The sequence below is a fragment of the Colletotrichum karsti genome (genome assembly GCF_011947395.1).
Source record: "Colletotrichum karsti strain CkLH20 chromosome Unknown Scaffold11, whole genome shotgun sequence".
Lineage (NCBI taxonomy): Eukaryota > Fungi > Ascomycota > Sordariomycetes > Glomerellales > Glomerellaceae > Colletotrichum > Colletotrichum karsti.
Window position 1 is genome coordinate 967,095 of NW_024065911.1, and position 15,271 is coordinate 982,365.

At 55.3% G+C, this 15,271-nt stretch overlaps 2 protein-coding genes across 2 annotated transcripts; both read left to right on the forward strand.

Moving 5' to 3' along the window:
- Positions 1-1,603: 1,603 nt before the first annotated feature.
- Positions 1,604-5,999, forward strand: CkaCkLH20_04399 (sit4 phosphatase-associated protein; the record flags this gene model as incomplete). Its single annotated transcript, XM_038887118.1, has 4 exons — positions 1,604-2,281; positions 2,339-3,931; positions 3,982-4,650; positions 5,256-5,999. The coding sequence occupies 4 exons, from the start codon at positions 1,604-1,606 to the stop codon at positions 5,997-5,999; spliced, it is 3,684 nt and encodes a 1,227-aa protein (XP_038747822.1).
- A 1,368-nt stretch (positions 6,000-7,367) lies between these two features.
- Positions 7,368-8,583, forward strand: CkaCkLH20_04400 (alpha beta hydrolase fold protein; the record flags this gene model as incomplete). Its single annotated transcript, XM_038887119.1, has 2 exons — positions 7,368-7,597; positions 7,656-8,583. The coding sequence occupies 2 exons, from the start codon at positions 7,368-7,370 to the stop codon at positions 8,581-8,583; spliced, it is 1,158 nt and encodes a 385-aa protein (XP_038747823.1).
- Positions 8,584-15,271: the final 6,688 nt, after the last annotated feature.

Sequence of the window (15,271 nt, forward strand, 5' to 3'; positions counted from 1 at the left end):
ACAAGACCGAAAAAGAAGAGTCGACGAACTTTCGGTCGATCTCGGTTTTCGATTCTCGATTCTCGACTCAAAGTCCAGGGCATCTTGACCCAAACACTGGCGCAAGGCGTCTCCAAAGAATCAACCCAACGCACTGGACGCTCCAAGGCCCCATCACCCATCGCATCTGCCCCCTCCTCGAGTCCCGTCCTCCCCTCCTAGTCCTAGGCCCCGTCGTCGCATTTGGTACCGTGCCGCTGCAGATACGCCAGTCAGTATTCAGTATTCAGTACTCGGTACCTCCACTCGTGCGTCTCGACAGTCAATTCCCCATTCTCGACCTCCGAGGGCTACGACCAGAGAGGCCAGAGGCCAGAGACCACACAGCGACCGATACTCAGCTGAGCAAAGCTGCCCGGACGACTCGAACCCTGGAGCGACAGACCAGCAGACAACCCGACGCCCAGCACGTCAGCCTGACCATCCATCCCAATCCAAGTCCAGCCTGACGTGAGTCCGACGGGAGGTACCTACTAACCTAAGCAAGCACCTGGACACACCGAGGTGCACTGGGCTGGACTCGGAGAGAAGCAGGTAGTCTTACCTAAGGACCCAGGCAACCCGACCTGACTGGACCGATTACCTTACCTCAAACCCGCCGCCGCTGCGCAATTCCAATCTGGACGACATCCCATCCCGTTACCACCTTACCCTGCCCGTCATTTTTGCCCTCCTCTCCTCCCACCGGCGACGACGACCACCGCATCGCACCAAACTTGCGTCTTCAATCCTCGACTCCCGACCCTCGACGGCCCCGGATTGCCTCCCGTCCTCCAGTTCGCCCTCCCCATCGAGCCCTGGAGCGCCTCCGTACGACGCACCTGCGATTACGCATACGCCTTTTCCACTTTTGTACGTACGAATACCCTTGTCCTCCCCGAAGCGCTGCCTCGCATTCACTGCCACGCCGCCGCCGCCGCTGCTGCTGTGGCCCTGCTCCTCGTGTGTCCGAGGTGGTTCGCCTGCTGCTCGACACTTCTCGCAACCTGTCTCCGACAGCGTCCTGCTTCGAGAAAGCCACCTCATCTGTCGTGTGGCTGCTGTGTCGTCTCGTCGGTCGTCGATCGACGGTTCTGCTGCATCGCCAATTTTCCCGCGCCTTTTCCTATTCCTCTTCTCCCCCCTCCATTATCAATCAGCTCCTCTTTTTTTGGCCCCAATGCGCCGGCCCCTCCACTCCGCCGGCGACATCACATCCAATTCACCACCTACCTCACCCATTCATCTTCTTGTTGCCTTCGCCTTTGCCTGCCACCGCTTTCGCACTTCTCTCCGCCTGGGACGTTGCTAATCCTTCTGCCGCCGTTAGCCTATCAGTAATCCAAGCGACCGATACCCCGACGAGCTTCGCATGCATTGAGACACCTGCATAGACGGCATTTGTCCCTCTTTCGACTTCAATCGCCCGTATCGACCTGCCAGAATTTGCTTGTCCGAATAGCTCCCACATCTCGCATGATCAACCGCCGCATCACGTTTCACCCACTACTACTTCCGTTCTGTGTCCATCGTCGCCGCGATCCGTCCGGCGCCGTGACATAGATCGCCCTCCAACACCGCCACCATGTTCTGGCGATTTGGCGGTTACGCCAACATATCCACCATCGACACCATCCTCGAGAAACCAGATTTCACCGTCGAAGACTTGCTCGACGAAAGCGACCTGATCCAAGAGCTCAAACAACACAACACAAAACTCATCGAGTACCTTCGGGAGGATAAGGTTCTCAAGACGCTGCTCGAATATGTCGTCGCCCCGAAATTAGAGCCCGTCGCGACCCCCGAGGTCGAAGAGACCACCACTACCACTGACGAGACCAAGGGAAAGGCTCGGCTGCTACCCTTCTCGAGACCCCGCGCATCCTCGCGAGCCACCGAACCCGAAAATGAAGAGGAGGAACAAGAAAAGAAGCGCAACCGGTACGCCTACGTCGCCGCCGAGGTGCTGTCATCCGATACTTGGTCCATTTACGAGGCGCTCATGGAGAACCTTCCCTTGATCCGCGAGTTCTGGCAATTTCTCAAGCGCCCTACGCCGTTGGACCCTCTCCAGGCGAGCTACTTCACAAAGGTCAACGAGGCGCTGTTCGACAAGAAGACGGAAGAAATGATCATCCTACTCAAGTCCCTCCCGGACGCCGTGCCAGATCTACTGCGCCACGTGGAGTGCCCTATGATCATGGACCTCCTTCTGAAGATCATCGCTCTGGACCGCACCGAAGGCGGTCACGGCGTCGTCGAGGTGAGCATTTCCCAGATTCTACCCACATGCAACCGTGTACTGATGCCGTCTTCGTAGTGGCTGTACTCTCAAGATGTCGTTCCCACCCTTCTCACCTGCCTAAGCCCTGACCACAGCTGGGTTGTCCAAACCGCCGCCGGCGACTTCATTAAGGCCATCATTACGATTTCAGCCAACGCGTCACAGAATGAGCAGCAGTGCATCGGTCCGAACGAGCTCACGCGCCAGTTGGTCTCGCAGCCGTGTGTCGAGCAGCTGATCAAGTACATGCTGGGAGGCGGGAATCCGCTCACGGTTGGTGTCGGCATCGTCATTGAGGTCATTAGGAAAAACAATTCGGATTACGACCCTGACGTAGGCTCGGAGGTGACCTCGGCCCCTTCAAGCAGAGATCCCATCTATCTTGGGACACTACTACGTCTTTTCGCGCAGCACGTGCCTGACTTTGTCAACCTGATCATGCACGTACCTGCGCCCAAAGAGCGTCTGGGGTCGACATTTGGCGAGAAGATCGAGCCTTTGGGATTTGATCGCTTCAAGACTTGCGAGTTAATGGCCGAACTATTGCACTGCAGTAACATGGGCTTGCTCAACGAGGTTGGCTCAGAGGATGTTATCGCGACACGCGACGCCGAGCGCCAACGCCTTAGGACGGAGGGAAAGCTATCTCCTAACCGTGGCGAGGAAGCCCCATCCACCGACGACCTGACCATGCGTATTGGACACTCATCCCCCGAAGAGGGACGCCGGCTGGAAGTTACCAACATCTCCGACGATGATGGTTTCGAGGAAGTGGAGCCGAGCCGCGAGATGAACGAGGATACTTCGCACGAGTTTGTCAAGGCCGAAGAAGAGATTCCTGCTGCCGCGCCGGCATCGTCGTTTTTGGACCGAGATGAGGACGACTTTGTGGACGAACCCCTGAGCTCCCCCAGGCTCAACGTTGCGGACGACAAGATCAAAGAGCAGCGATTTGACGATCCCGACCTGGTCGTTGCGCCACTCTCACCGAGCAAGAACAAACCCGCCCGTGTCGAGGAGACTCCTGTCGCAGCCAAGGCGGAGCCTGAGAAGCCAGCAGACGGCGAAGCCAAGACCGACACACAGGACGTTGAGGAGAAGACAGCACAAATCACGGAGGATTCCAAGGCAGACACCAAGGAAAACGAGGCAGAAGACTCCCCCGCCACAAAGGTTGGAGAACTGTCCTTGGATGAGAAGCCTGACCAAAGCAGTCTCTCCGAGGATTCCAGCCAGAAGGGTGACGAGTCGGATTCCTCTGTGGTCTACACCCCGAGCGCTACCGAATCAGACGCCAAGACGGAGCCTGCGGATGCAGCTTCAGCAGCTCCGGATGCCTCCAAATTCTCCCCGCGTCCGGAGGACATGCCGGCGCCTCTCTTCGCCAAGTCTGCTCCCGCTAAGAGCGAGGTTAAGGAGCTTGAGTCAGATGGCGCGCCAGCCCCGGAAGTCCCCGTGGCTCCTTCAGCCCCAGAGGCACCTGAGGCGCCAGCACCTCCCGGAGCGGAGTCCGGTAGAGACCAGCCACCCCCGGTCCCAGAACGACCCGATCCCAGCACCGTGAAGCCGGTAGTCGGCGATTACCTCAAGCAGCAGTTTGTAGAATACCGCGTTGTTCCCACGATTCTGGTGAGTCCCTAGATCACGGACGGTGAGGACCTCGACTGACACAAACACAGTCCTTTTTCTTCGCCTACCCGTGGAACAACTTTCTCCATAATGTGGTATATGATATCGTTCAGCAGGTCTTCAATGGCCCAATGGACAGGGGCTTCAACCCGACTTTGGCTGTATCACTATTCGAGGCCGCAGACATCACGACGGCCATTATCAACGGTCAGCTCGCTAGCGACGAGTCACAGGCCAAGATCAAGACTCGCATGGGTTACATGGGCCACCTAACTCTGATCGCTGAAGAGGTGGTCAAGTTTACGGAACGACACCCACCCGAGCTGCTGTCGGAGACGGTCCTTGAGCGTGTTATGGACCCGCGATGGATCAACTACGTGGAAGGAGCACTTGCGGAGACCCGCGAGCGTGATAACGCCATTCTCGGAGGAGTTCGCCCCGAGGTCGCCCTTGGGAACCGTGCCGGCATGTCCGGCAACGGCCTTGCGGCCGTCGGCCTGTCTGGTCTTGGATCATCCTTTTCCAACTCGGGAGGAAACACCGGATCGAGTGCCCTCGCCGAGGCCGGCCTAAACGGCAACATGGATCTCCAGGAGAACAGCGGCAACGGCATCGGCCCCTTTGCCATCAGCTCCGGTACTCTCATGTCTGGTTTCGGCAGTTCTAGTGACGAAGAGGACGAAGGCGAAGAAGAGAACGAAGAGGATGTCAACAATGAGGTGAGTAATATGCTCTCAGAGCTCCGTGAGATGGAACCGCCCGCGTTGGACCCCTGGACGCAGTCACTTCTAGACAACCACCCCGATTCGGATGAGGAGAAAGACCGGAAAGATGCGTAGTACGCAGATGATGATTCACGGCCACTTCGCGTTCGGTTCGCTAGAGAGGATCGCTTTCACGGGCTTGGGATTCTAGGCCAAGATGTCGATGATGGCGAAACGGTTCTCGTGTATCGGGGTGGAGACGCAAGGAGCAGAGAGGAACCAGACGAGGAAATGAGCATGATCCGGCCTTCGATCGACATCATGGCTTGGCTTAGACGAAGGTTAAACAGAGATGATGTGGACGAGACAACGGAGGACTAGGTTAGACATGTCAAAGCCCGCGAGGTGTTTGGGCGCGGTTTTCATCATGTACTGGGGCGGCGAGTAGTGTAGGATTACATCCCTCCCCCCGTCCGTACCGGCGTCGATTCCTTGGGATACCAGGCAACTGTTGGACTTTTTATCCATTCGATCTTTTGGGGCCTACGACAATGACTTGCATCTGGGGATTCGTTTTACATGCGCCTTGCCAGGACCGCCCAGCTAATATCGTCTAATAGTTCCGGGCCTACACCGATCCACTGAACAACTCGTCATCGTCTCTTAACCCACCATCCATTCCACCACCTCCGCCTCCTCCGCCGCCGCTGAATATTCCTCCTTCCAGGGCTCGTCTCCAGCTGGCCGCTCGTCTCGCCATGCACCAGAAGAACAATGCCGCCGCGGCGGCGTCGCGCGGGGAAAATGGCGAGGACGGCAACGACGGCAAGACGGAGGAGGGCGAGCAGCTCAAAGACCCCTTCGCGGACGATGAAGAAGATGAAGATGCCGACAGCGACGATGGCGGCGACGAACACCACGGCTCGGGCGCGGCGGCGGCGGTGACGGGGGCTTGGGGCGCGTCCGGCAGGGGATCGTGGTGGCGTGGAATGTCACGGCCGGGCGGCAGTCAACGATTTGACGGACAGGACGACTCTGACGAAGAAGACGACGACGATGACGATGAGGAATTTGGAGACTTTGCCATGCCTGAAGTCGAGCCGGCGCCCGGATCCGACGACCCCGACAACGTCATCTTGAAACCACTTGCCGTGCATCCACCTCAAGGCTCCGGCGGCAAGGCGTTCAGCGGTCTGTGGCCTTTTGGGAACAAGGATGAGAAGGGAGACAAGGAGGGCGAGGAGACAATTACGGGGGACGACGAGAAGCCCGTCCAGGCGGCTGTGGAGGCGGCTCGGAGGACGAGCATCGAAGACCCCGACGATGACGAGGAGGTTGTCGTCCAGAAGCCGTCAAGCCTCTAAAATGAATAGACGTGTTCATGTCATGACGGGGCGGTAGACGGGCTGCTTGTACTATACGTGTTTGGTTTACGCTGCATCGTTGTAGAATATGATCGAATGAGAAGGCATTGGACATGAACCCTGTTTAGAATGCAATCTTGCCCCTGATTCTTCCCGACCACACAAAAACATGTGGAGTTTTCGGGCACTTTGCTGAGTTTCTACAATTGCGCGGTATGAGATGCCGTGGATCCGGGGTTGTCTCCGAGGAGGGCAGACCGGAGCTCCGGGCATGGTCCGGGCCCGAGTCTGGTGACTGTGTTTCCTGTTCTCAAAGACCTTCACGAAAACACGAAAAGGACTAGATCAAGCAGCTATATTCAATAAGAACCCCGAGGCAGGTTGACTGCTATCCTTCGGACGAATTACGAAGAAGCTGATGGTGTCGCCACGGCATGAAATGCCATGTTTGATGTCTTCCAGGGGTCCAGTAAGGGAGCTTGGGCGCAACCGGGTCATCAAGGGTCCCTGTAATTCCCCGATGCCGATAACGCTGCGATAAGCAGAGCACCAGCCCGCCTGACGCACGAGGGGCAACCGTCTCCAAGGTCCGGAAGCATCCTTACCAAGAAAGCACATGCGCCCAAAAACGATGCGCACGTCTGGTGTTTTGACAGCAGCAGCATGAACTGCTCCCACCCAGCCCCCTGCTCATAACACGCCAGAGAGCAAGAATAAGCAACGAGGAACGAGGATGAATCAGGCGGCGAGTGCCGTACGGCCATACTGCGGTAGCGGTTCCTCGTCGTTGCTGTGGTTGTCAGACAAGCTCCAGGACATCGTCTGTGGCATCGTCTCTGTCGTCGCATTGGGATTCTACGTCGCCATCTATCTTCCAGTGAGTCGTATTTTCTTGGTAACTCTATCTATCTCGTCATCGACACCAAGCGAAGCGATACGGAGGCACGGAAATACGGCGTCTTGAAGCTGCCCGTCCTTGCTCCGCCGCCGAGCTCACTCGTGAAACCGACGAAGCCTCCTGCAAGACTCCTTTCTCTCCCTTGCTCTCTGTCTCTGCTCTGCCCTCAACGCACGATGACGCGGACAGCCTCGCGTGGCTCACTTACATAGCCTGCGTCTGAACTCGCCCCTAAGGAAGAACTACCTCAGCTAATGCGCACCTCATTCGAGCAGCTTCTCTCTCGGAACCGTCCACCTCTCCGACTCCGTACCAAGCCTTCGCGCATTCCGTCCGAGGACTGCATTTCGCATACGCCATCTCCTCTTTTCTTCCGCTGTCTTCAACATTGCCGACGTTCGATATAACATCACCACACATCGCTAGGAAAAGTGGTTTCTGTTGAAGCAAACCACAATATAGAGAGGGAAATGGCAGAAGCAGAGATGATAACGCAATCCCCGCGACCGGACAAGGACGAGGTCTGCCGCCAGTCTCCGCCCTTCATGTCCCGGCTCGTCTACGGCACGAAGCTGTCGTGGCTGCAGTCATGGTTCTATCAGCGCGCGAGCTTCCACTTTTGGAAGATGTACTGGTTTCCCCAGGGACAGCGACCGGACTTGATTAAGCAGTACGATTGCCGTCCGAATCTCCTCATCCGGTATGTCCTACCTGCCATTTCTTGGATTGGAATTGGTTGCTGACGTGTCCGGGAACAGCATCTTCTTCCCCTCAGACTACGACCAAACATCCCCCCAAACCCTGCCGACGCTGTTCACCATCCACGGTGGTGGCTTTTCGATCGGCGTCCCGGACGACGACGACGCTTGGAACCGCACATTCGCAGATCTCAATGGTGCCCTCGTTGTCGCACTCAACTACTGGAAAGCCCCCTACGCTCCATGGCCTACAGGCCTCCACGACCTCGAGGCGCTGTACCTCGCCGCCGTCGACGACGCCTCGCTCCCGATCGACAAGTCGCGCATCGCCATCGGCGGTTTCAGCGCCGGCGGCAACCTGAGCTTGTGCCTAAGCCAGCTGAAATCCGTAAAGGAGCACCCAACTGCGAGGCCCAAGGCCGTGATGCCCATATATCCGGCCGTCGACTTCGTCACGCCCTGTGAGGAGAAGAGACACCGCAGGCCTTACAAGATCGGCCAATTGTCGGGGATCAGAGGCCAACAGAGGGATTTCGTGCTCGAGTTCGCGCCCGTCTTTGACTGGGCATATGTTCCCTACGGCAAGAACCTCAAGGACCCCCTGCTCTCGCCTGCCTACGCCGCACGCGAGGACCTGCCGGCGAACATTTGCATCGTCGGCGCGGAGCTCGACTACCTCGCGTGGGAGGCGTGGGACATGGCTTGCAAGCTCGGCGGAAAGAAGGTGACGTCCGAGGTGGTCGGGCGGAAGGAGGTCGCGAAGACGCAGGAGTTGGAGGTCGGGGACGAGAGGTTCGGGTGGGAGGTGACTGACGAGAGGGGCAGCGTCAAGTGGATGCTTGTGCCGGACGTCATCCATGCGTTTGATATGCACGAGATGGGAGCCATGGTCTCCGATCCCGAGACCATCAGGGATGGGAATGCCAAGGCTGTCAAGGTAATCAAGGTGCTTGGGGAGTGGTTGAGAGGGAATGCCTGGGCGGTTTGAGGGTATGATTGGGGGAGGGAGTTTCTTGACTTTCGTTAACTTCTATTGGGTGTCTGATGGAAAGGCACAAGGGGCACGTTATCAAATCTTCAACTTGTCAACCTTGCATCTCGCGTGTCAAAATGGAGTCAGGATACCTGAGGGGGCTGTGACTGTGATAGTACCCATGCTTTTGTTGGTTGGTACGGATGTGACATGAACCAACTGCTGAAGAACCAACGGATGGCTGTGTTCGTGATTGGAGATGATGTCCCGCGTGACGAGCGGGTCGTACCCGGGGGCTCAGCCTTGTAGTTCGATCTACTTGTTGGCAGAGTCTGTTGGTTCCATCGTTAGATGATGTTTTATTCGGCCTCTCTTCTTCGTCAAGTTACATGGGACCTGTGACGAGGCAGTCACAAAGACCAAGTCGCCACCGCCTCGGTTTCGGTTGAATGCGAGGCGGACTGATTGCAAGTTGAATTGGATAATTACTCGTCTGGCGGTCATTCTGTTGCGAAACCACGTGTGGTTAGACGGACTTTGCTGCTTTCAATCCAGGTAATGATTTGGACGTTGAGCCGTGGAATTCCAGAAAGGATCGCTGACGAAGCGAGGAGTTCCCGGTTACAAAGACTTGACAGTGAAATAGCGAAGGCCGAGATGAAGAAAAGACCGGGGTAACTATACGATGGAAATAATCCGTTGCATAAAAAGGGCAATTGCATTCCCTCATAAGACTGTGCAGGTAGTAAAACGGTAACTTGAAGAGATTTTGGGTCTTGGTCGAGAAAGAATCCATCTGAGTGCGGCAGTATCGAGACTAGAGTGGGTTACCAACGTGGTCTTTCGGCCACAATGTCCGTCTCGGCATACTCTGTGGTGTCTGCTGGCTGCTGGCTGCTGTCATTAAAGAATGCAAATGGTTCTAGTCTTCTTCATTATAAACATCATGGCGATGTCTCACGGGGGAAGGTAGCACCACGCCTCGCTTTAATTTGTACGAGAAACACGACGGCCTGCCCAGGCAGAGAAAATTGATTATCCCAATACCAGCAGACGGACTCAAGGTGTCAGACTTCTGAAAGCCATGCCCATTTGAGGACGTAATATCGCGGAGCTCTTTTGGCATTCCGGTGCTGATGACAATGATGAGAGACTTGGTAAAATGCTCTTGACGTTGTCCTCATATATACCATGAACCCTCGGTTTAGGACAGCAGGCATAGGCAAAACCACGAAAGACTGTAGAGGTTATGACTTTTGAAAGTCAGGTGATATTTGTATCAACTACATCAATCTGCCTTGTCGGGAGGAACAACGACAGAGTTGAGCTTGCCACTACATATAGAGAAGCTGATCGGCATACGCAACGACGCTTTGCTTCCGTCGCCTATTCTGCTGAAACCGTCGTTGAATAGACCAAAAGCTCGTTCGAGTATGTGTACGACGTTGCAAAATAGATTCATGTTGGTTTATATGGTGATGTTTCCTGCTGCCAAGTTTGATCGGTACTCGTCCGGAATGATGAAGGTAGCTGGCCTCACTTACAGCATCTAGCAAGAGGTTTGGCTTGCTGCGGCTTGAATATTGCATCTTCTGCTGTCAAGTAAAAGTCGTTTATTGTTGAAATGGACTCGCTGATGATGCGAGCAGGTACTCTCGATGAACGAAGGGTATTGAAGGGACTTTCTCTACGACAAAGGCTACCGAGGAAGTGATATGCCGATGGATTCAAAATTGATTGAAGTCCGCCGGGGCGCACGTAGTTCAAAGCCATGTTGGGGCGACTCTAGTCATTCTCCATCTGCTCGAAAGCATTCATATGTTGGTGTCAAAGCCTTTGGCGAAAGCGTCTTGGCTGTTGGCTAAGCCTTGTCACCTTTTCAACACTGGTGGCCAAAATCAACAACCACAAACGTATCACCCAGAACTCATACTCGGGGCTCGCAGATTCCTAGACATACATATCTAGTGGATCTCAAGTCCGACCAGAAAAACTCATGTGCACCTTGTTCATCGACAAAATCCTGCTTGTGAGGTTGAGTCCTGCCTGAGACCAGTCACTGACGACACTCCATTTGCCCAATGACATGGCCAACGCCAAGTCGTAGGAACCGAGCTGGTTAGACCAACCCGAGACTTACATTCAAAGATGCTCAAATCCGATTGAACAGACCCGATAAAGAGCATCCATTGCCGAGCCGTCTGACTGCGTTCCCTTCGGGTCCTCGGGCTGCCAGCACAGGCATCAGCTTTTGACGCGGAGTGAATCTGGTGCTCGTCTAGCAATACGCCACTCTCAATTCGATGCCAGGCAATGCCAATAACCATCGCGCTCGCTGCCGCCTGAATTAGACGCAGCCCGTTGCGGCTACCAAGCCAATACTCATCTCGCTTCAACTTTTCTTCACCGATCTGTGAAGTGAGCGAAATGACAGCTTACCTCCCCTACCGCTGCATCTCAAATGCCTATTCTGTACCCTAGGGCTGACATGGTGTGGGGTGAACGCTGTACAGCCCCCAAATGGCCCCCGTTGAAGCGACGATGCGGGAACAATTGGCGCGACGAGCGCTAGGCAGCGGTTTTAGACGCCCCTTGCCGACGGCTCTCAAAGGAACGTATACGACCTGTGAAACGGTCAAACGAGACTTGTTTGCTTGGTCATTCAGGACTTGATATCACGGTGGCACGATGACCGCCTCGAAAAGGCCTGCTGCAGGGGTTTGCTGAGGTTCAGGTTGTACGTGGGTGGTGAACAGACTCGACTGAGTTGTCCCGGAGTTCCGGACGGGCGCGGGTGCCGGTGAGTTATTGGAGTACGGGGGAAACCAGAAGGTAGATAAGCGGAAGATCGTCGGGGCAATGACATGAGTGACGAGGGAAGGATTTTGAGGGCGTACAATTTTGTGTCCATCAATTGACGTGTGTTTGTATCCTGTACAACTTCACAGGGTTCGCATATACGCTTCAATGTCAGAAGGAACGGTTTGCTGTCAACCACGGGATGATCTAGGCCGCGAAGTTTAGATGTGCTGCTACCCCCAGGATCGATTTCATTTCCAAGTCTTGCTTACCCTCTTGTCAAACGAAGCACTTGCAGAGATTGTATTGGCTGTCTCATGGTTATCACGGCATTGGTATCCGGAATCCGGGGTCCTGAAGCTGCCCACGGCAGCATCTTCACTTACACGCTGGCGATAGGATGCAAGGTTTGTTTGGCCTGAGGGTCAAGGGATTTGGACCAGGCTCGGCCGAGAGCTAGCAGAGAAGAGTACGTCTTACGCAGTAGAAAAGAATGCGGTTGATTACGAGAGACCCCATGATCTCCAATGGGTAATTTCTAAGGTGGTGGCGGGCATGTGTCAACGGTGAGTTCGCGGTGAGTTTATGTCGGCGGCGAGTTTTAAGGTTAGCCGACCGTGACCGAGACGGCTCCGAGCGTAGATTTGGGAACCACGAACTTGAACCCCTCCACACATTTGACAGCAAGAGAGATAGAGAGTAAAGAGGGTCCATTGCACCTACTCCCCTCCATCTCCGCGGGGAAAAGCAAGGGTAAGAGGCAAACAGAGGTGATGAGCTCAGGGGAATGACAAAGGTAGATAGGTATGCGGGGGAGCGTCCCGAAGCCGTCGGTTGCGGAGCGAGAGGCGAGGGCGTCTGGTCCGTGAGTTGACATATGCTTGGTCGGATCCCCGTCGTGCAAGATGCGCAGCAGCTCAGTCACCCCAGTATCAATGTCGATGTTTGTGAAACTTTTTGGTCAGACGGAGTGGACTCTGGTGTTTCGTGGCCGAGTCTCTTTGTCATTCCCGCCACTTGGCAGTCATATGGCCAGGAAGCTTACCAGGGCCTGGCGTGTTGGTTCGGCCTGGATTCGTTTGCGGTGAGTTCTGCTGCGAGGGGCAGCTTTGTAAGCTCACCGAGCTCGACACCAACCAGCACTACCAGCATTATCACATTAAGCATGTTCAGACCGTGGTGGTGGTGGATGGCGGTCGCGGCCGAATGGCCGCTGAGCGAGGGGGCTGCTGCCGGCCGCGTACTATGCGTACGTCCCGAGGACGTGATGGTGGGACAGGAAACATATCGAAATTTGGGAATCAGCAACCGGGGACCAAGCGGACCGTTGAGTGCTGTAGTCATGAGCTTCGTGGACATTGCCTCGAGCTACAGGGTTGGACCTGACGGGTGATGCTGGGCCTGGAAGGGATTGGCATGAAAGTTGTGCTGACTGCGCATCATTAGCTATGAGTGCGAGCTTTCGTCCGAGCATGTGCAGAGGGGCACTGAAGTCGGTGAAGAGTGTGTTTTGTTTAGGTGTAGGATGGTGGTGGTGTTTACGAGACTTTAAACTTCTGTGATGGGATCCCCGTACTCGGTCCAAGTCATATTCAATGAGTTGGCCAGTCCTTCAGAATTGAGGCCGGTGGACGAGGAGGAGTGAGGATTGCGGGGGAAATGTCTGGAGCTTGACTATATGAAATCCTTGAATGCGAACAGCAGTGGATGATGTGGTGATATCCCTGATCTATTGCAATGATAGTGTCTTCTGAAAACGAGATTGACATCGAAAGAGAGTCTGGACTGTGATGTTAAGTTTCGGTGAGCTGAGTGGGAAGTTAACACAAGCCGATGTTACAGCTTTGAGTTTCGTACTGACAGCCCGTTTGAGTAGGTACACGCACATCACCTGAAAATGGGGACGACTGCTGTGATTGTTATGCCGATGAAGCTGCTGCTGACTGTGTATGAATATGAAAAGTATGCCAATTTTGGTTTTTGGAGGGACGGGAATGCGTTGAAGCTTCTATTGTGCTGTTGTCTAGCCCGCCCTCTGCCACGGCGCGCCGGGAAGAACCTCGCCAAGTAATGGCGTCGCCTTGAAGAAAGGCTGCGATGCGCTAACATAATTAGGTAGGGAGCAAGGGGACGATGCTGGTCGGTGGTGAGAGGCCATCTGTATTGCTTCAGTACGCAGGGACAGCTGACAGGGGGTGCCTATTGGGCGGGCCGTTTCTATTATCACAGCTGCACAGTTGCACAGCTTTGGAACTCAGCCCCCTCCGCTTGAGGTAAGGCACGAGAGACATAGCCGCCCTGTGGTGACACTGATGAGTGAGTGAGTGCCTGAGAGGTGAGCGAGTGAGCGAGTGACGGGCCGCGCTTGTTTGATTTAGCACGTCCAATGGAAACGGCACTCATCAGCTGGCGACACGCGCCTGTGCAGGTGCTGGCTGCTGAACACCTCACAGCCCGGCCCTGTCTAAATAAGATGTGGCCGATGAAACATCTCTGCTGTATGTGGCTGGACAAGATGCTGTTCTTCATCCGCTCCATCTCATTGGCTCCAAACTGTCAGTCAGTGTGGCGTTTCCTCGACATGTTTCTTAAAAGAGGAATGATACGTGCTGTATCTTTCTGATGCCATGTGTTTTTCACTCAACGAGGTGATGCCGCTCCGCTTCTCAATCCTCCCTCCGTCATTTTCTCTCGTCTACGGATACTCATAGTCCTCCTGCAGACGCGATGGGCTTGAGGATGCGCAATGTCGCGGCAATCACATCTCACCTGCCAGGCAGCGCCATCTATCTATCCACTCCACCACAGCAGACCGCTTCCCGGCACCATCCTTGCTCGTTGGCAGTGCCGCGCTTCTCAGTCTGGCGAGGACGACGGCTAGATCGTCGCCCGCGTGGCTCAGAGCGTCGCTGTCGTCCTCGCCGTCGTCGTCAACAATGTCACACTCGACAACCTCGACAACACGCTGGAAAAGAACAGGTTACTCCCGCCGAGGGGGCCAAGTCCCCGTCGGGTCCTCGCCTGTTTTTTGGTCTGTCAATTGTTCCCAACTTCATGTCCCCTTTCTTTGACCCCAAAAAGTCGCCGTCCGCTATGCCTACCTGCAGTGGCATAATCTGCGCCGATCCAAGGTATCTTATCCATCTCAGCCATGAGGCATTCTTCACTGCCGAGTGTACGAATACAGTAATTATTAGCTGCTTGCCTGAAGACATCCCGGCCTCTCCATTCCTCCTCGGCCCCCAGCAGAACGCGGGTATGCATGTCCAGGCCGCGGCAGGCCGTGACATGGCGTGGCGTGGCGCGGCATACCTCAGCACCATGAGGTGAGGTAGGTTGCCAAAGACGCTGCTCTCTTTGCTCCCTCGCCATCCCATCAACTTTCATCTCGTTGGCACTCCTTCACACCTCCTGTCCACCCAATCCAAGCCTGCCTCCCCCACCCTTCTGCCTCTCCAAGCTGGACCCCAGGACGTCAGAGGGGCCGGGCCCAGGAAGTTCGATCTACACCATGCCGGTTCCTGGTCGTTTGCTACCTGCACCTGGCCCTACCCTGTCGTACCGGGTACCTACCCTGGTCGGCCTTCTTGAGTGGGTAGGTAAGCAAAACCTCCGTCCCATTACTCTTACTCCTGCTCGAGTGAGGAAGAGAATACCTTACTTGGAGCTTCTGGGGTGGGAAGCTGCTGCGCATTCCGTATTATTTCATCACTTCACCGCCCGCTCTCCTCGTCTTCATTGTTGATTTTACTTCTCCTTGCTTTCCTTCCGCAACCTCGCAACTTGCTTGTGTGACAAGAGTCAACGGTTCTTCAAAGACATCGTACCAGCAAACGGCCCCCGGAAGCGTCGCCCCCAAACTCGACTGTTCGTCCCGTCCAACCAACACCGCTCGGCATCTTTG